The sequence below is a fragment of the Aulonocara sp. 'chitande type north' Nkhata Bay genome, linkage group LG14, assembly GCF_057382095.1.
Source record: "Aulonocara sp. 'chitande type north' Nkhata Bay isolate Kocher_YH1m ecotype deep benthic linkage group LG14, A_spYH_male_GT1.1, whole genome shotgun sequence".
Classification (NCBI taxonomy): Eukaryota; Metazoa; Chordata; class Actinopteri; order Cichliformes; family Cichlidae; genus Aulonocara; species Aulonocara sp. 'chitande type north' Nkhata Bay.
The window spans coordinates 18414918-18435799 of NC_141357.1; the positions used below are offsets into that span (position 1 = coordinate 18414918).

Here is a 20882-nt window from a genome sequence, read left to right on the forward strand (position 1 = left end):
AACACAGCTAGATTAACTCTTCACACCTTCATAAAAATGGTGTTTCCGTATCAAACAGTACACACAAGCCATCATCTCCTAAGCACACAATGCGCCAACTGCACACTGATGGTATGAATACAAAACACATCTGGCTTTTGCTTTCTCTGTGCACAAGGTAGGCTATGTCAGTTTGAGCTCATACTTCTGTCATAGATCCATAAGCATAGAGGGATCCAAACTTCAAGTACTGGTGTACTTGAAACACATCAAAACAAACACAAGTGTTTATTTCCAAGTATAGGATTATTTGCAATCGCCATAATGACTATATGGGTTACTTGGTCTGCAGTGAACATGCTTCCTCTGCCCCCAGCATCTGGTCATCTAGCAATTCTGTAAAGTAACAATTTCAGCATTTTTACATCAATGGTATTGGTGTGTTTCTCATTGGCATATGGCAGTGCTACAAATCTTTGTGCGAAGTGACTGTACTAACCGATTCTCATTTCAAGATGTCCTTATGGTACTTGCTACAGTGTAGCGGCTCGAGTTAGGCTGGACCCGTTGGCCAGCTACCCTCAGGGTCATTCCACGGTTGATGACATGGTCCACTATTGTAGCTCTGATGTCATCAGCAATTCTATTTCTTACTCTTCCTACCCTTCCTCTCCCCCCTCCTCATCTTCCTCTCCCCCCTCCTCGTCTTCCTCTTGCTCCTCCTTGTCCTTGTCGTCCTCTTCATCCTACTTCTTCACCTCCACGTCCTCTTCCTCGGCCTCCTCTACTTCTCACTCTTTCTGCTCCCTCCATTGTACTCCGCACACACAGCTTACCTGTATTATAGTGCTTAGGCTGATTGCAAAGTGAACGAATTATCTAAAAAAGTTTTCACATGTGAAAGTGTGCCAGACAGTTGGCAAATTAGTGTTAATGATAGCCATACATGTGTATACTTTTGCTAGGAGTGTGTTGGAAATTTGGTAATTGAGTGTTGTGCAGTGAATTGTGCCTACAGTTTTGCAAAGTGTGTGTTACAAAATTGCAAACTGAGTGCAAAGCAGTTTTTGTGCTTTTAGTTTTGCAAACTCAGTGAGTGGTTTTGCTATAAGTCTGAATAGTTTTAGAGATTGTGCTACAGGAATCACAGTTAGGGTTTAAGCATTCAGAAAAAACTGTAACCAGCCACAGCTGATTCTCATTGTAGATGAACATCTACACAGGTGTTACTCCTTCAATTTTTCAACTCCTTCAATCCTGGCAGCCAGAAGATTCTTTCCTAGGTGTATTGCCCTAGATGACATAAGATGTGATGTGGATGAGAACCTGTGGCCAAATGGAGGAGACCGAGTAGATTAGCATTACTGTTGTATGTGTATCAGTGGATGGTGTGTATACAAATTCTTGTATTTTGGGATTACTTAGTGCAAAAAAATAAAAATACATAAACAAATATTACAGTTTTTTCTGATTGCTTAAGCACATTTTTTGTAACTATTGGCTAATTTTGCAAAACTCTTCACACAAATAAGAAAACCTGTCACCCAATCATCAAAACATTGTAGTTCTCTTGCAAAAGCAAACACAGCTAGATTAACTCTTCACACCTTCGTAAAAATGGTGTTTCCGTATCAAACAGTACACACAAGCCATCATCTACTAAGCACACAATGCGCCAACTGCACACTGATGGTATGAATACAAAACACATCTGGCCTTTGCTTTCTCTGTGCACAAGGTAGGCTATGTCAGTTTGAGCTCATACTTCTGTCATAGATCCATAAGCATAGAGGGATCCAAACTTCAAGTACATCAAAACAAACACAAGTGTTTATTTCCAAGTATAGGATAATTTGCAATCGCCATAATGACTATATGGGTTACTTGGTCTGCAGTGAACATGCTTCCTCTGCCCCAGCATCTGGTCATCTAGCAATTCTGTAAAGTAACAATTTCAGTATTTTTACATCAATGGTATTGGTGTGTTTCTCATTGGCATATGGCAGTGCTACAAATCTTTGTGCAAAGTGACTGTACTAACCGATTCTCATTTCAAGATGTCCTTATGGTACTTGCTACAGTGTAGCGGCTCGAGTTAGGCTGGACCCGTTGGCCAGCTACCCTCAGGGTCATTCCACGGTTGATTACATGGTCCACTATTGTAGCTCTGATGTCATCAGCAATTCTATTTCTTACTCTTCCTACCCTTCCTCTCCCCCCTCCTCATCTTCCTCTCCCCCCTCCTCGTCTTCCTCTTGCTCCTCCTTGTCCTTGTCGTCCTCTTCATCCTACTTCTTCACCTCCACGTCCTCTTCCTCGGCCTCCTCTACTTCTCACTCTTTCTGCTCCCACCATTGTACTCCGCACACACAGCTTACCTGTATTATAGTGCTTAGGCTGATTGCAAAGTGAACGAATTATCTAAGAAAGTTTTCACATGTGAAAGTGTGCCAGACAGTTGGCAAATTAGTGTTAATGATAGCCATACATGTGTATACTTTTGCTAGGAGTGTGTTGGAAATTTGGAAATTGAGTGTTGTGCAGTGAATTGTGCCTACAGTCTTGCAAAGTGTGTGTTACAAAATTGCAAACTGAGTGCAAAGCAGTTTTTGTGCTTTTAGTTTTGCAAACTCAGTGAGTGGTTTTGCTATAAGTCTGAATAGTTTTAGAAATTGTGCTACAGGAATCACAGTTAGGGTTTAAGCATTCAGAAAAAACTGTAACGAATTCTGCATGATGTCTGATTCATTCCAGTAACATATATTGAAATTATAAACAGAGATGTGTCCTTGTTTTACACAAGAAAACACTGTGTAATGCTACATGTTGTTAGTGTTTTTTAGGTCATTGTTTTGTGGGTGACAAAGTGTGTTTGTCGGCTGTCAACCTTTGCTAGTGTTCTGGAAGAATGAGTTTATTTGAGACCTGAATGAAGTGTTTTGGTAGTTGTAGTGCATTTTGAATGTGAAATGAACTGCTTTGCCAAGCTGACGGTCAGTTAGGAGGATTGTGTGAAGTGTTTTGCAAAAGTGACCTAAGTATTGGGAAATGTGTCCTAGCGTCTGTAAAAAACTGTAACAGATCAGAATTCATATGTAACAACTTGATCTGCGCCATAATCACACAAATGACATGCAAAAGTAATTAAAAAAACATTGTAGGGTTTTTGAATTTAGATTTCCTAATATTTCAGTGAGTGCAAAGTAAAGGGTTAATGATAGATGATCACACTTTTAGACAAATGTGTGAGTAAGTGTGTGAACAAACCTGTAAGGGTGTAGGTATTGATCATAATTGATTTGCAAATTCCAGTGGAGCTGCAAACCTTACTTGCTTCAGTGCAACATCACCACTGATGATGCTCCACTAGTTTCAAAGCAAATATTTGTCCTTTTGGTGGCATGGATGGCTCATACTTCTATATTGTTTTAGTAACTTCTGTTTATGATTCTTAAAGTGGTTTCTCTCTTCTTGTAATGGCTCTGGTAGAACCGTAGCCCCTCAAGAAGCCTTCCAAAACCCCTATTTCTAATAGGATCAAATTTAAGATAAGATAATCAACTCTTTCTTGGCTTTGTCAGGTTTGCTCAATCAACATGCATGGCGTATGGTTTGTGTGTGTGTGTGTGTGTGTGTGTGTGTGTGTGTGTGTGTGTGTGTGTGTGTGTGTGTGTGTGTGAGTGTAAGCATCACAGCCTGTGTGTGGGTTTGTGTGTCTCCAGAGTGATTTCAGTTCGTTTCACTCCCAGCCATGGCGGTGTGACTTTTAATCAGGAGTTCAACTTTAGATTAATCACACTAATTAACCTGACAAAGGGATGGAGGTGGTGGTAAGAGGGTGGAAGCGCTGTGACTGATGTGAAGCGGGGAGAAAAGTAAGCTGGAGGAAGAAATAAAAGCAGGATGAAAGAACCTGACAGAACACTGAAGAACAAGCTACTGATTTTATAAGCTTTAAATTACTACGCTTATAAAGTCAAACTGGTTTCTTTGTCCGAGTAAAGGCTCCATTTGGATACGTTTTTATATATAGTATTAACTAACAGTACTAATCAACACAGACATGTGATAAAGAAACAGTCCTGTGAAGTACTAAATGCACTGTATGATTCAATCACTTTCTTTCACAAATTTCTATATGAGTTTTCTCAGATCGTCTTGTGATTTGTTCAGATGCAAGTTTGTAAAGTTGTGCTTCTATGTTGTTTTTAGAGAAGGGGCTTTCTCTTGGCAAACCCTTCCAAACAAGCTATACTTGTTCAGTCTGTTTCTACTTGCGGTGTGATTAACTTTAAAGGCCTCAATTAACATGTTAAATGTTAGAGTCTGAGATGTAGCTCTTGGGTTTTGGCACATATTCACCTCGCCAGGGCATTTATTCCTGGGAAGACTGACAATTGTGTTGAATGTCTGTTAGTTCTTCTTCACTGTGGAGGACTTTAAATTGTTTGAGAATGGTCTCTTTACCATCCCAGATTGAAGGGCACCAACAAATGTACAACTAAGAGCATTGTTGATGATATTTTCCTCCTTGGCAATGTGCTGCCAAGACTTCTGTTTTAAAAGAATTGTTCACAATGGTTAATGATCAGTTAATCAAGTGGATTTGATTAGCAACACCTCGCTGCTACTTATCATCTTAGTTCATGTGGAAGCAGTAAGGGTGTACTTAGTTTCATACAAGATCTCTACCTTTCTTTTTCACACGACTGTTAACAAGAAAGACTTAAAATATTAATGAGCAGCATAATGAGTCGAACTGTAGGATAAACAAATGTAAAAATTTATTTAGCAGTACTATCTTGGGTTTGGAATGATATACAGTGTTGTGTGCCATACAGTAATAACAGAACCACAAGCAAATCCTCTGAGTAGAATATTAAAACAATACTTATTATTAATGCCAGAAAAATGTGTCTTCAGTTCAAAGAAGTAAGAGAAATGTTTGTAATCCTTTAGACAGCCTTCTGTCAAACTTGGTGCATGCACAAAATAAATGAAATCTTTCCCCATCACTCTCTTGTCTCTTTTTCATCCTTTTCTGTAGCTCCAATGGTAAATCAGTGTCGTGGGCACAGACAGAGCGCAGCAGTTCACGTGGGAACCACCTGTGGCAGCGTCTGTCATTCCACATCAAGAAGAAAGAGAACAATCAGACTGCTGTTATTAAGCCTTTCTCCAAAACCCCTGAGGAACATTACTGCAGTGGGGCTGACCTGCCACCACATGTCCCTCTGCCCTCACTCCCGTCCATGGCCTCTCTCCCCACTCATCCTGACAATGTCACCGACAAGACCCTGTATGAGCTCTCAGAAGCAGAGGAGCGCTACTCGATCACATACCGGCCACAGACGCCTTCACCGATCAGCACAGTCAGCCAGAGAATAGGAGCGAGTTCGGGAGAGGAGCCTCAGATGGGCAGTATTCCAAAGTATCCGAGCAGCATCTGCAGCGCCGGCAGCGGCAGCAGTTGCGGTCCTCCCAGCAGCGGCTCTATTGTTACAGGGAGTGACGGTAGATTGGTTATTGTGGACGATCGCCCAGGGGAGCCCCAGAGTTCACTGATGGATCAGATCAGCTGTGTGGTTAACCGCTTCACTGCCAACATAACGGAGCTCAACAGTATGATGCTCTCGTCCTCCCCATCACACTCACACATGCAGAAACACACACCTCCATCTCCTCATCCCGCCGACCCCTATCTGTTACCCCGTGAACTCCAGATGCCCCCGACCCTCACCACCTACGCTGATGTCCAGCCGCTTCCTCCTGTTGAATCAAGCTTTGGAGGCCGGGGTGGCTGTCCCATTCACTCTATGCCTCATTCACCTTACCCCCTGCCACCCCCTCACTCCCAGGCCTCCCAGGCCTCCCCGTCCCGCTCCCCCATGCGAGGGGGTCGGCTCACCTGCCTCACCGACTCCCCTCTGAGGAGGGCAGAGTTGGAGGAGGAGCTAATCGCTTTGACTCCTCCGTCACCCTTCCGTGACTCTCTGGCTTCCAGCAGTGGCTCACCTGTCTCTGAGACAGGTCTTTGTCTCCCTCCAGTCCCGTCCCACCCTCCCCCCTCACCCCCTTCGCCCAGATACACCAGACTGACACTCAGAAACTACAGCCAGAGTTCATCCTCACTGTGAGGCAGAGATGAATCACAGAAATGAAGAAAAGCACTCAAAAACAACACAGCTTGTAAACAGAAGAGATAATGGGTAGACAAATCCATTTGCCCGACAAATGTAGGACAAGTTTGGTGAAGACACCAAACTGTGTTTGTGTTTACATGTTTGCAGTGAGTTGCGAGTCTAAGAAACTTGCCCATGTTGTATTTTCTTGCCGTTTCTCACGAATGTGGATGGAAAACTGCAAAATTGGCCACTATAACTTTGAAGTGTTTTGGCACCAGTAAGGCCAGGGATCATTTGTGAGGGTCTGAGGCTACTCATCATTGAAGTTAGGGTAGTGGCCTTAAGGTAACTTGGCTATCAACTAATTAGAGACTGTGGATGTGTGTGTGTGTGTGTCTGTGCGTGTGTGCGGGGTAATGTGAGTGTATTTTTACTGTATCTTAGTTAATCAGATGTGATGGCAACATGACAGCAAACAGTATTGATGAATAAAGACTCCTTCAGCCTATAAGAATCGTCAGAGGCTATCAAGGGCACATACATTGGCTCGTAGGCACATTTACACAGGTGCACATTGACAAACACAACTGTGGGCACACTGATACAAATACAATGTAAGGGAAACACTGTAAATATGTATGAGGTTACAGATTTTTCTTTGATTATTAAATCCAACACGCTTCTGACAAAGTGCATTGCATCAACAGTGTTAACATATACAGGCACTATGTTAAGAACCACCTTTTCATTTATTCAGCTTCCCAATCTAAGCTATTTATGTCCCTGGTCCCTTTCTGTCTCACGGCTTTCTTTTATCCTGCGATCATTTCAGTATTTTCTACTCTTCCAATGAGTTTTCTTCAGAAGTTTGAATGTATGTTTTCTACATGACTCCTGAAGCTGTTGGGACCAAACCTTTTGTAGCTTTCTGTGTGTGACTTGAGAAAGAGGACGACAGAGGGACTGAAAAGACCAGGCCTTGTTTTACCATAAACATCTTAGTCATTAAATGAGATTCAGGTGGATCATTGGCAGACGTCTGATCTCAAAGCTGAATGTTGATGTGTGACATTTAACACTGCATTTTGCGAGGCTTAGCTGGATCCCAGTCATGACATTTTCTCTATACAATATGTCAGCAAGACACAGTCGTCCTGTTTCATCACAGACAGTGCTCTGAATGCGTTTAATTGAAATCACGGCAATCTATAATGTCAGTGGGTGCAAATTGATAGATTCAAGCTGGGGAGCGTCCTCCTCAGCCACTATGAGGTCCATCTGTTGCTCAGGTGCTATGATTTTTATTTTATTTTTTAAACAAAGGTGGCAGAACAACCAAAGATGTTCACAAAAATTGAGCATTAGGTAGATTTTTTTAAATGTTAGGTTTACTTAATACACTGCTGCCACATTACTGTTAGTCTCACAAGACCATACTGGTTGACTGTTGATGATGACTGACATCCAGTATAGCCAAATAAAAATGTCAGTGATGCAGATCCAGGAAAACACAGACTTGAAAATTACCCAGACCTCAAGTAGTATTGACTTAAAGGAATACTTCCTTATTGTGGAAAATTGGCTGCGGTTACAAGAGCAGGCAATCGATACCACTCTCATGCTTTATCTGTCAGGTAAATGTAGGAAGTCTCTGTTAGTTGCCTGGCAACCGTGTGGTGATGACAATACTTCAGGAAGTCATGGTTAAATAGAAGCAAGATGCAAATGATCCCCTACGAAATAGCAATGTGTTTTTGAGATTTGACATTTTAATTATTGAATTAAGACCAAGACAATAAGGCTAGTTGTTTCTTTACCGCCTGTAGCTTCATGCCGTCAGTATTCTCACTTCAGTAAGAATTTAAGTCCATTGGTTTAGTCTTTAGAGTCTGGCTTCGTGCCATATATCCTAGACTGAGGAAAATGTGAGTGAACTCAAAGTGTTTGGCAACGGTAGTTCATATATTTGTAGGAGATTAGATTTGGCTTTTTAAGATTTTGGGTATGCCTTTAAATAGAGTGTTCTTATATATGTGCCAACGCCTGTACCTGGAGGAAAAATGTGCCACTGAATATATTTACTAAGATGCTTTTGAGAAACAAGGCCTTGGCTTTGTTTCAGCTCCTTCAACCGAGAAAATCAGTTGTTGCAAAGCAAAGCAAAAAACACAAATACAAAAAAAAATTAAAACCAGGAGGTTTTCATACACAACACGAGCAGTTTTTTAAATACATTTTATCTTCATGTGGCGTGTATACAGTGTGCACATACCATTAAAGCGATTACTAATTGGACCGTTGATAAACACAACACACCAAAAATCAGTGCTGCATTGTTGTCCATCATGATAGTCCACAGTCTGGTTCCTCCTTTTTGAGTTTACTTACGAATTTGTGCTCTACAGTAGCCAGCAAGAACAAACTCAGACAAAATGACTCTGTAAATACTAAGGGCATGCAATGACAGTTCTGTTTTGTTTCAGATGAAAGTACGTTTATTTACATATCAGCAAATGTTAAAAAAGAAAAAGAAAAAAGATCTTTTTGAGCTATCTTATAACATACAGTACCAATATGTGTTACGACTACAGAAACTGTGTTACTACTCTGAATGTGTGAGTGACCATTCCTATTCAGATGTCTTGTATACATACAATATAATAATATTAATATGACTATTGTGCCAAAGGGGTTAGGAAGGGTCTAGCTTACTCAGTTGTGGGTAAATACGTGGTTTCTTAAAAAAAGATTTAAATGTAAAACTATTTATATTGTTTTGGATATTTTCTATATAAATACTCCACATTTTCCAGTGTAAAAGCAATATTATCCATCTGTACACAAGGTGCACATGTTAAATCAAATCAAAACACTGTTTTCTGGTTCTTTTTCATCATTCTTTACTCTGTGGAGGACAATTGAACCAGGAGGAGGGTGGAGAGATTAGTTGAAAATTTTCTTTGCATTTTGTAATCTATATTGAATGAAATTAGGACATTTGTTGATTTCAAATAATCAACAAATGGGGGGTAATTTCCTATTTTTGCAGTGTTACTTACTCAGTTTAGAGTACAGTTTGTTTAAGACATGGCTGCAGATTTAAATCGGTAAGGACATTAACTGTTGGTGCCATCATTTGTTGTACTTTTTTGCTGCTTTTTGTGTGGGGTGAACAGGTTTATTAAGTCATAAACCTGATGTCGTGTCTCCTTAGTGGTATGCATCCAAGTCAAAACAAGAAAATATTTTTTTCTTTGGTTCCCAAATGGAAAAATACACACATGCACACAACAACAATCTCAGATTATTGCTCAGAGGTTTTTGTATATGAGAAAGAATAAATCATCTAAGATCTTCTGAATATAATGTCAGACAAAATTCGCCCCTCTTCTTCTGAAACTGCTGCATCACTACTGCTACAACTACTCATTTAATTTTAATAATCTGTGTCCTGACCTGTTGTTAAAAATTAACCTGCCCTATTGTTGAGCTATTATTTGGGAGGAGCCCATTAATATGCCGTATAATGCGGCGATAGAGTAACACGGAGCTTGCTTCAGCACTTCAACTGCGTGTTATCCACCCCCCTTGAAAAAGGCATAAGAGCTACCCCTGCAGAAAAGACAGGATCAGTGCTTGCATCAGTTGCTATCTTATTCTCTTTATTCTCTGTGACATCACCTTAAATCTACAGACGTAGGTTTTAAGAGTATGTTGTAATTATTACACAGTAGGAAAAGTTAGCATCATGGGATTTTTTTTCCAGGTGAAATTGGGGAACTCTAATTCACAACAAATGCAGAGCAAGCAACAGAAAACCAGACCCGATCCTGCCTCCTGAATCCCAAACATGATGGCTCACAATAATCTAGCATGAACTCCGTTAATGATTGTTCTCTTGATAATGGTGATGACCATGTTCAGCAAAATCTTGATTTCCTGTTGATGTCCCTGCAAAATGTGTCGACTAAGTCTGATAAATGCACTTTATAGAATTGGACTGATAATCCCTGCGCTTAAAAATATCTTTTAATCCAGATGCGGTCAGCTGCCGATCAAAATGACACACAGTCATTTTTCATACCTTTTGGATGAAAATATAAAATCAGTCGACCTGTTATCAGGACGATTCCTGTTGCTTCTCAACCCATATATGCTGATTTAGAGCCAGATATAAATATATATAATAATCTCCTGCGATGCTTATTTTCCTCTGTTGATCATAATGTGAGGAAAGCCTCAATTTTAAACGTTTGCTACTCTACTGAATTGCTACTGAACAGAATAAGGTTTTCACTCTGAGGTCCAGGAGTGGTGCATTTAAGCTGACCCTCACCACTGACTCTTGCAGAGGGAGGCATGAGAAAAAGCATTATTTCTCCATTAGGGATGAGTTTGACTGGGAGTGCTGTGTGGCGGAGCAGCCTCTCTCACTGCCTTGCTAGCAATTTTATTTAATTTGGTAACAGGGGGAAAAAAATGAGTAATGTTTACTATGTAAACACCACACAGACTTTTGGTTGTGTACTCTGACAGGGCATGTCCAGAGAGGTTTGCTTTGTCACTATAGCACTTATATTGTATCGTGATGACCACCAGTCTGAGTGCAGTTTAGTGGATGTTATAAATAATTTAACTCTTAAAAGTGTTGGTGAAATCTTTCGAGGCAGAGAGCAACGAAGCCCTCTTCTCTTTTTCTCACAAGCAGTTATATAGTTATAAGTAGTTCTATCTGCTCTTTATTTTAGCTTTCTTATTGGAAGTCAGAGATAGAAATTGATACTGATTATTTCAAGATAATTCTCAGGCCTGCAGTAGTGTTGCAAAAAAGAAACATTCCTCAATATGACTGAATGATCGACCAACTGAGTTGAAAGCTAGATTGCATTTTCAGGATAAAATAACAGCATTTAGACTCTAAACTGTGCTGTACAAAACATTACAAGATGAATATCAGCATCCTGAATGTTGGCTTTTTGGAAGCGTTTCATGAAACTACTTTTGCTGCAATCGGCTTACTGAAAACCGAAGCGCTGAAGGTGGTAAATTAGATGTCTTAAAAATCAGTGACTGTATTTTTGTATGTTTGTCTGAAGCTGCTGGTCTCATGTTGCTTTTGTTTGTTTGTCTTTTTTTGTTTTTTTTTTACTGGAGGATGTGCATTTTGATATTTTGGTATTTAGGTAGTCAGTGTGGTAATGTTGTTCCGAGTATAGAGGAATAATTCATACTAAGAGGTTAGGTTGTAATATTATACTGATAAGAAATGAAAGAGAAGTTTGAGTATTTATTTATGTGGCTTAAAGATTTGTAAGGAAGTGAAATACATTTTTAACCAGGTCAGTGTTGTTTTTAGAGCATTAACGTTTCACATACAGAGCAGGAGGCTGCGGAATTTATGAAATATACTTCTTTACACCCAGAGAATTAAACCAAGCTCTGAACAGCACACCATGTGATGGTGACTTCCTCTGTAATTATTGTGTTTTTTATATTCCTCATTTGTGTCAATCTAAGCTTGGATCACCGCAGTGGACATGAAAACACAAGTAAAATCCTTGTTAATGCCCCTGCTTCAAATTCTGATGAGGTTCTATTTGCAGTAGAGTGTGTGACACTAGAGCGTTCGTAACATAAATAGGATGAATGTTGCCTACAGAAGTGACGTTTACATTTTTACTGCTCACTTGAGATAGTTGAGGCGTTGGTGTCTGATTGCTGACTGATCTGTTGTAGTGACTTTTTACAAGCTTGTAAGCCAGTATAAACATTTTGTGTTTTTCTGGAACACTGAGTCTGATATTCTGAGCAAGAAAAATACATTTCATTTATTGACAAAGGAAGCTCATCTGCATATAGATGAAGGGCCTGTGTTCATCATCATCCAGTCTCTTTACATCCCAGATTTATCAAAATCGTTATTCAGCCAAGCTCATTGGAGCAGTCTACTTTAAGCTTCATTTTGATAAAGAAAGATGATGGGTTATTATAAATCTAATTAAACAGAAGGAGCCGATTTATCTGTACTGAGTATGTAGAACCAAATATATTTTTTCTATATATACTGAGAGGTTTTTAGGTACTCAAGACAAAAACATAGCTACTAAAATTAAGATTTATGATGGATGTAAATGAGTTTTCTTATTTATTAACAATATATGAAGGAAAAGTTCAGCTTCAGTTGCAATGTAACCCCAGGTTCCTCACAGCACTATTCATTCGAGCTTCTCCACTCAGTGCCAACTTTTTCTCATTGTATTTTTTTGAATGGGTGGACAAACACTGAGAAAAATCTGACTGAACCACAGTTAAATCTGTTATTGGAAAAAAACAGCAAGAAAAGTTTTCATAAGCTGTGTACCTGTGCCAATATCTTGATATGATAACAGTGGATCAAACTGATCATTTCCTAATGGAAAATGGCAGTGTTTATCCTCCCATGTGGATTCGATTGTTAGTGGAAAACTTTTAAGTGTGACTTTATTTTTGCTGTTTTGTTTTCATTTAACTCGTGATGTTAAGAACTCTAGAATGTAATTCAATGCTATGTATGTAATGAAAGATGGTTTTATCTTTGGATGGTTGACTATCATTATTATTATTTTCATTCAGTTGTGTAAAGTGTCAAATATAAGAATATGTGGTTCAGGCTGTTTGGAAAATACAGTTTGTTTCTCAGTGGCTTTGTTGTGGGTTAGCGAGAAGTGATGTGAGGAGTTTGTTCGTGTCTGCTTACGGCAGATTTTATTACTCAATTAGTTTTAGCCCAGCCTCAGACGCAACAAACACAAAGGTCTGTGGGACTGGATTCCACACTTGTTTGTTGCTGACACTGGAGCTTTGTTCATAGGCTTTTTAAAGGATCCCAGAAGACCTGGAACAGATTTAGCCAAAGCGGAGTTTTTCTCATCTCCCAATTAATTCATCTTTATGTCTTCTTCCAATCGGGCTCACGATTACTCTCATGAAGGCCTTTCTCTGGGCTGATCTTTCACCACTGGGGAATAGAAAAAAAGAACAAGGAGAGTGGGAGTGTTAATCAGTTGTTTCTTGTTTTTTTTTTTTTTTTAATAAAACAAAAGATTTTTCGTTAAAGGGTATAGCAAAAAACAAACAATAAGGGAGGTCTTTTTCTTTTTTTTTTTTAAGAATAGCCAGGGGGAGAGAGGCTTCAAATTGACATCCAGTGTGGATGAATTTTGTTGTTGTTTTTGAGCAATAAAAAGCACAGTTAACATTGTATGATCGAATCATTAGCCAGTAAGTTCCATTTCAAAACCGCTTAAATTTGGCACAAATCTGGACACACCTCCTCAGAAATATGTTCACATTATAGGTGATCTGTGTTTTAAGAGCGCATGCATCGTCCTATGCCTCCAATTTTTCACTGCCGTTTTGCTCTGCTTACTTTTTTTTTCTCCTTGGTGCCATAAGTGGGAAAAGCTGATGAACAAAGATGAGTTGACAGGCAGGAAGTGCAGATGCATTAAAGGGATCACCGAACAATCACAAGCATTGAAGCCTGTGCTTCCGGGAAGCAACGTGAGCTCTAGCAGTTAGGTCAACACAAGGCAGCTGTAAACTCGCTGCACATCGACATACCAGAAAAATATCTCTTTACTTTTGTAACTGCGTCGGGTGATGATGGAACATACAAATTCACGTTTTTGTTGTGCATATCTCCTCTCGGCAGAAACACTGTGCTGCCACAGTACTTTGGCATTAACTGGTCGATTTTTAAAAGTCACCAGTTTGACTCACTGTAGTCAAACGCCCACCAGCTGGGCACCAAGAGACAGCCTGAGTAGCCAGTTCAACATGGAAAAAATGCACAGAGCAGTATTTAACTTGCACATATGGGTCACATATGGTTTGTTTGGTTTTTTCACTGGGCTATAACACATGTATTTTGGTACCTTTCAGAAAATGTGACCACCATGCAGCAGTGCTGTGGAGTCCAAGAGGAGAAGGGTTGTGTGGTTTGTGTGGGGGGGAAAAAATGACAAAAAAAAGTCTTTCTTTTTATGCCATTGATAATCATTGTGTAAGTGTACTACAAAGTACCTTTGAATCAATATTGAAATTGTTATTAAAAAATATGACTGACTTCCTTGTATCTTGACATTTTTTTACATATATTATTTTGGATTTACAGTTTGTACATATAATATGAAAAAAAATAGTTGTGCATTAAGTGAAATAATTACTTTTAATTAAAGGGGTCACTGCAAGATAAATAGTGAAAAGTCAGCAGGCCTGTTTTTGAATATAAAGTAATATACCAACAAATAGTTTTTTGTGTCTAGAAGGTTTGCACCGGCATGGTGCCTGTATGTTATGAGTGTGCATGTTGTTTCCAGGTGCTTTGGCTTCCTCCCGCAGTCCAAAGACATGCATGCTGGGCTAATTTAAGATTCTAAATTGGCCGTAGGTGTTGACGTGGACACAAATGGATGTTTAATCATATCGTTTATAGACTTACAATACTCACAGCAGTTTCATCGATTTTACAGGATTTGTTGTGAATGTGCAAAGTAATGAAATAAAAAGTAATGAATGAAATAAATGAATGATCTGATCAAATGGATAAAAGGACAGCAATAACCTCAGGTTTAATCTTCTTTAATATGAAAGGTGCACTAAAACTGAATCTCAGCATCCAGCAACTATTATGGAGCAAATCTATGACAAATAGAAACATATTAATATTATTATGATTAAAAGCAGAATGATGCAATATCAGTAGGTATTCTGACTTTGTTAAGCACATCAAATATCAGTCGTGACATAGTCAACAAACATTAAATAAAGGTCTTTGTTTTGTTGTTTAGTCACTGATTATTTACTCACGCTTGGCTGCCAACTTAGTTTTTAGGCAGCAGCAGTCCCAAGTCTAATGTAGTCTTACATAAACGTCCCTAATGAGTTCCTCTCGGTGAGGTTGTAGTTTTTAAATCTGGGGAAAATAGAGCACCGGTATTGGATCATTGCATCCCAACTTGTAAAATGACTATCATTCTGTCTGCTCATTGCACTGCAGTCAAAGTATTAGGTAAATAATAAATATCATAACAATAAAACAGAAGAAGTAAGGATCCGTCTTAGCTTAAGTAGAGAAATTATTTGTTATAGTGCACATCTGAGTTGGACAACCAGAGTTTTTACCAGTCTGCATTAATGTGCCTGAACAGTTTGTGAGACTGGCATTCATTTTGAACCCAAACAGTGGAACCTGCTAGACAGCACCTTGACAGCTTCTGTGATATTTGCTTCCCCTTCCATATCCTTCAGTGTCACATAGCAGCCAGGATGGCTAAGTGACACAGTGCAGCTATGAATCAGCCTCCAAAAACATTTTATTCATTTAACCGAAGGCATGCAGGTCAAGGCAATGAAATTACCCTGCCATCTTTCATTCTTCCTCAAAATCTCCTCCAGATCTGCCCAGTTTTGTCCTCTGTATTTCCTTCTGTCACTCTTCTTCACTCTCCTTTTCTTTCCTTCTCTCTTGGCCTCTTAGCGTGGAAATTGTCTGTCTCCAAAATGAAATTTCCAAATTGCTGCAAATGGCTTGCTATTTGTGTAAATGGATGGGATGAAAAAGCAATAATAATAATACAAATACAACGGCCAAAATACAAAAAAATGGGCAAATGAAAATGGCCAAAAAAATAGATTATGGCTTGTTTTACAATGGAGGCAGTTTAGGCTGAGGCATGTGCGTAGTATGACAGCAAACACATTTGTGTGCTCCGCTCAGTCAAAGATGCTTTTAAAAAACTATCATGAACATTTCCTTCTATAAGCTGCTTGAGATGCTCTTATATGTGTTTACAATAATTACAAGTAATAAGTAAATAAAAGAATAAGTAATAAAAAATGAAATTTGAAATTATAGTAGACATACAGATGCAAAAACAGGATGCTGTCATGCCCATGAGAGCCTGTATTATTTTCTATATTACTATATTTTAGCTGCTCTCCTATTCACAGGGAGTCTCCACAGTGGATGGCTGTGGGGGTTCCCGATGGGATTTGTGTCTCCTCCAGGTCTCGACCAGGGGATCTTTCACGAGTTAGGGGAATGTGTAAACCACTACACGACACCATTATTAATAATATAGTGTTAATAAACTTGGAGTAGGGCAGCACGGTGGCACGGTGGTTAGCACTGTTGCCGCACAGCAAGAAGGTCCTGAGTTCAATTCCACCATCAGGCCGGGGTCTTTCTGTGTGGAGTTTGCATGTTCTCCCCGTGTTTGCGTGGGTTCTCTCCGGGTGTGAATGTGAGTGCGAATGGTCTGTCCCTGTGTGTTGGCCCTGCGACAGACTGGCGACCTGTCCAGGGTGTACCCCGCCTATCGCCCTATGACAGCTGGGATAGGCTCCAGCGCCCCCCGTGACCCTGAAAAGGAAAGCGGAAGCGAATGGATGGAAACTTGGAGTACAGTAAGTGCATTAGTTTGGGCATGACATTAAAAGCAAAATAAATAAATAAATTTTAGTAAAGCAGCAAAACCTAAATTGACTGTAATCAGTGTTCTTAGTATATTTGATTTGGAGAGACAAGGATAACATTAGAAACAAGAAACAAAGCTACACTGAAACTGAAGTAAACCTTTGTAATGTGGAAATCTAGTGTAGTGTATTAATCTTTGAGTGCCGCATAATATTTTATTGAAAAAAAAATCATGTTTTAAAAACTCAAAGAAACAAAGAAAGTGTTTATGTCCCCAATGAAAACAAACTAAAGCTTTTCCATAATTCATGCGACCATGACCTTTGACCTACGACCTTGAAGCGTTATATACCAAAACTGTGTATTTTATTATCTTAAGATAAGATAAGATAAGATAAGATAAGATAAGATAAGATAACCTTTATTAGTCCCACACGTGGGAAATTTGTTTTGTCACAGCAGGAAGTGGACAGTGCAAAAGTTATGAGGCAAAAATTAGAATACAATAAGAATAAATACAGTACACAACTGTACAGAATAGAATAAAATAAAATACTATATACAGTAGAATAAAATAAAATAAATATACAATAAGATAAAAATAGAGTACAAATACAAATACTATATACAACTGAGTTTTTACCCATATGATTGGAGCAGAATTAGCTGAAAGCTTTGGCTTCTTAAGTTGTAAAAAAAACTTGAGATTTTAAGATCCATTCATGCCGTGTGTGATTTTGTGAAACTTTATTTTGATGTCATATTGAAAAATAAAAACCATGTTGTACAGCTCTTGAAAAAATTTTCAAGGCCAACTTTGATCTTGAGAGTTAACAGTGACAGTCAAACTCAGATACTGTCACAAAAAACTGTCAACACTAGACTGCTGACAAACAGACAGACAGGCAGGAGGAAAAGCGGAACATCTCTAAGAAGCTTCATGGATGTGGTGTAGGAGGACATGCAGATGGGTGGCGTGACTGAGGAGGACGCTAGTGATAGTGTGAGATAGAGGCAGATGATCTGCTGTTGGAACCCCTAAAAGCAATAAGCCAAAAGCAGAAGAAGTAGTGACATTTTGTGGTTTCAGCTTCATGATTTCATGTGGTCCCCACATGAAATCTATATGGGCAGGGTGTCATGATAGCGTGTTCCTGTGTGTGCTTGTACATACAGACATTTGCTAAGCATATGCATGTGTGGGCATGGACATATGCACTAGGAAGGTGGTAACCTGCTTTTGTGTGTAGGTGTGGTAACTGATTGTCAAGCCACTCCACAGGACTTGCAATCTAAATGCAAAGAACTTAACATTAACACCACCAGGCCTAAAAAGCTAATCCCACTCAGTGATGGGAGAGGCTCCACCCACACCTCCAAGTTAATGAAATGCTTTTCTTGCATCCTTTTTGTGACTCGGTATCAACGCACAAAAGCAGCTCTAAGCTTCTGCTAGACGCTATTAGACACAATATAAATAGTAAAACCCTCTTAGCTGATCAAATTATCATCAAGCTCCCATCAAGTGGAACTAAAACAGCGGTAACACAAGCAACATTAGTAGCCTAATAGCGTTCAAACAACATGTTAATATATAAATTAGGGAAACTCTATTTAGATGTCAAGGTACTTAACAGCTTCAGAAATGACTTAACCATTCTCAACTGAGAACTGGAGCAAACATTACATTTCAGAGTGTATATTTGCATAAATTTAGTATCAACTTTTACAGTAAATTTAAAAAAAAAAGTAGGTCTGTGAGAAACGGTGCAGGGAATGTGATGAAAGGTTCAGCTCGACGCATGCATAGGCTCACGCATACTGCATACCTGTTAATACACACACACTTGCATGTGAGGCAGATTTCAAATAAACTAAATTATTGTTTATTAACTCTATTTTTTATGATATTCTGTAGTCAAAAAGAAAATCAGGAAATACACTGGAATTTTTTTTTTTAAATGAACACACACAAGCACGAAGCATGTAGAGCAGCAGCCAGGGGACGAGAGCGTGAGAGCAACATACAGAGACCGTGAAGGCATGGCAAAAGAAGAAAAAACATGATCGAGGGAGCGAGGAAACCAAGCGAGCAGAGAACAAATTTGTGGGTGCCAATAAAGCAGAATTCTAAGTCACTTGAGTTTTAATTTCCTGCCAGGGGAAGCGAGAACAATATCAAGATTGAAACACGACTTTCAATGAGTCACTCTCAGAGGCAGCTCAGTGGGATCAGGCTGTTAACATTCGAAACATCATCCCTCCGTCTCTCTTCTTCCTGCTCCTCCATTTGCGTTATTGCATAGGCGCACATGCACACAAACACACTGGTATGCACCATCGCACATGGGCCCATAAATGTGATAGCGTACACATGAGCCCTCAGTAACACGCACAAACACACTCACACACAAACACAGTGCAATGGCACTAATGAGAGTGCATGACTAATACCTCTTCAGTCCTTTCTTCAGATGAGTGCTTATTATGGTCTGTCAAGGAGATGAATCAGTTTATGTCACGGTTACTATGGTGATCAAAGCCTCCAGCACTTCCCTTAAGTGCCTGCTAGCTAAAATAAGCAATTTTAACCCCTTTAACTACAGGCCTATCAGTGTACAGTGACACCCACACACAAACATATAAATAGGCGAGCTGACTCTCTGACCTCTCTGGAGACAAGTGAAAACCCCCCTGAGGGACTGTTTGAAACACACAACAGGCAAACAAGAACAAAAAAAAAACGACTCAAATTAAGGCAAAAATAAAAGATAAACATGATTTTATGACATAAATTAACCAAAAAAGGGTGACTTTCTGGAGCAATGCATTTTTTATTAGGATCACCTCAGAGATCAAACTGTCATTAGATGTTTTTAAACCTTACCAACTTTACTGCGAGTATGTGCAGCCATAAAATGTAAATGCGTTGAGCAGACTTGACAATCCTATAAAATGTACCCAATCTGCATTTTTAATGGCAGGCACTTTTTTCAGAATCACAATGTGGTTAACTCATTCTCTAACAGCACTTCTGAGATAACAGATAATAACTAGTTTTATCAGTGCTTTCTGCTCATTTTATGTTTTGCTAGGCCTTTATTTAGTTCTTTGAGTTCCTCACTTTCTGGGATTCACAGATTGGATCTCGCTGTAGCTTTCAGAGTTATTATATTTTTTTATAAACTTTCTTTCTTGTATTTGTTGACAGGTGTTTGTGTTTAGGTTAAGATTGGTCTCCTCTGCTTATTTAATGTTTTACTTTGTGAGTTTGTTTTCAGTTGTATCTTCTTTCAGATTTACTTCCCGTTGGTCTAGCTTTGATTCCCTTACTATGTTCACTTGTTGTTTATTGTGTCAACTGTGTCTTGTTTAGCTGTTTGTTCAGTCCCTCCACCAGTGTGTATAAACAGTCCTGTCAATCCCTTTGTTCGGTGCTGTATATCCAAAGCTATGCCTTCTCTGTATTTTTGGTTTCATGCTCCTTGTGCATTTTAGAGTCTCTGTCTTTTTGTTTATGTGTGCTCACATGAATTCAAAGAGTTTGGACTTTGTGTTTATGCCAGATAATCAGCAATAAAAGCATGTACCTCTTCCTTTTATATCATCAAAAGCAAAGGGTCACAGATGAGTTATATTATATGGCAGAAAAGACCATTTTTTGTGTTCCATTACAATAAATATTTCTTTTTTAAACAACTCTTTTTGGGGGAGGTGAAGGGTTAATCAGTACTGTTTATGATTAAATCACCAGAAAGATGCATCAACTACTGTTTTTTTCTGCCTAATTAAAAAAACAAATGCAATAAACAAAACACAAATCAGGTTCTAACACAGAACGCGTCCTAAAACTGTGATATTATTTCTTGTCAGTGTTAAAGATTTAAGTAGTTTAAATATTTTTACTATGCTTTTATTTTATTACTTATCTTTTTAGCATATTTCTAATATTCAAGTAGCAATGTTATGAAAGCACAATTTTTAGCAACAAAAATAACTGTGTACTCACGTGGTTTTCCCCGCTAGTCTTTCCAATGTCCACTGCGCATGCTCTTAGCTAGGTCATATGACAAGGAAATCGAAACTAAAGAAGTAGACTATGAAGCAAAGATCAGTTGAGCGCAAGAGATTCACATGCCATCAGTTCCTTGTTTGTTAGACTAATTACGCTGTATTAAAGTCTCGATAAGCTACTCACAGCGTAATTACATCTTGCATGCGTGTTGGTCACATTGATAGAAGACGAGCTTATGTTTCTGGAATGTGTCATATGTTAGCATTGATCTAAAAATAAGAACAAACTAACATGTTTGTTTAAC

General features: G+C 39.0%; 1 protein-coding gene across 2 annotated transcripts in view; it reads left to right on the top strand.

The window, feature by feature from the left end:
• The window catches only part of grm5b (glutamate receptor, metabotropic 5b), a 100015-nt gene extending 79503 nt beyond the window's left edge, over nt 1-20512 (top strand). For both annotated transcript variants that reach the window (XM_086261357.1, XM_086261358.1), the window contains exon 18: nt 5027-20512. In XM_086261357.1, the coding sequence (XP_086117483.1) occupies nt 5027-6116 (1090 nt within the window). In that variant the 3' untranslated portion in view covers nt 6117-20512. The remainder of the gene's footprint in view (nt 1-5026) is intronic.
• Nucleotides 20513-20882: the final 370 nt, after the last annotated feature.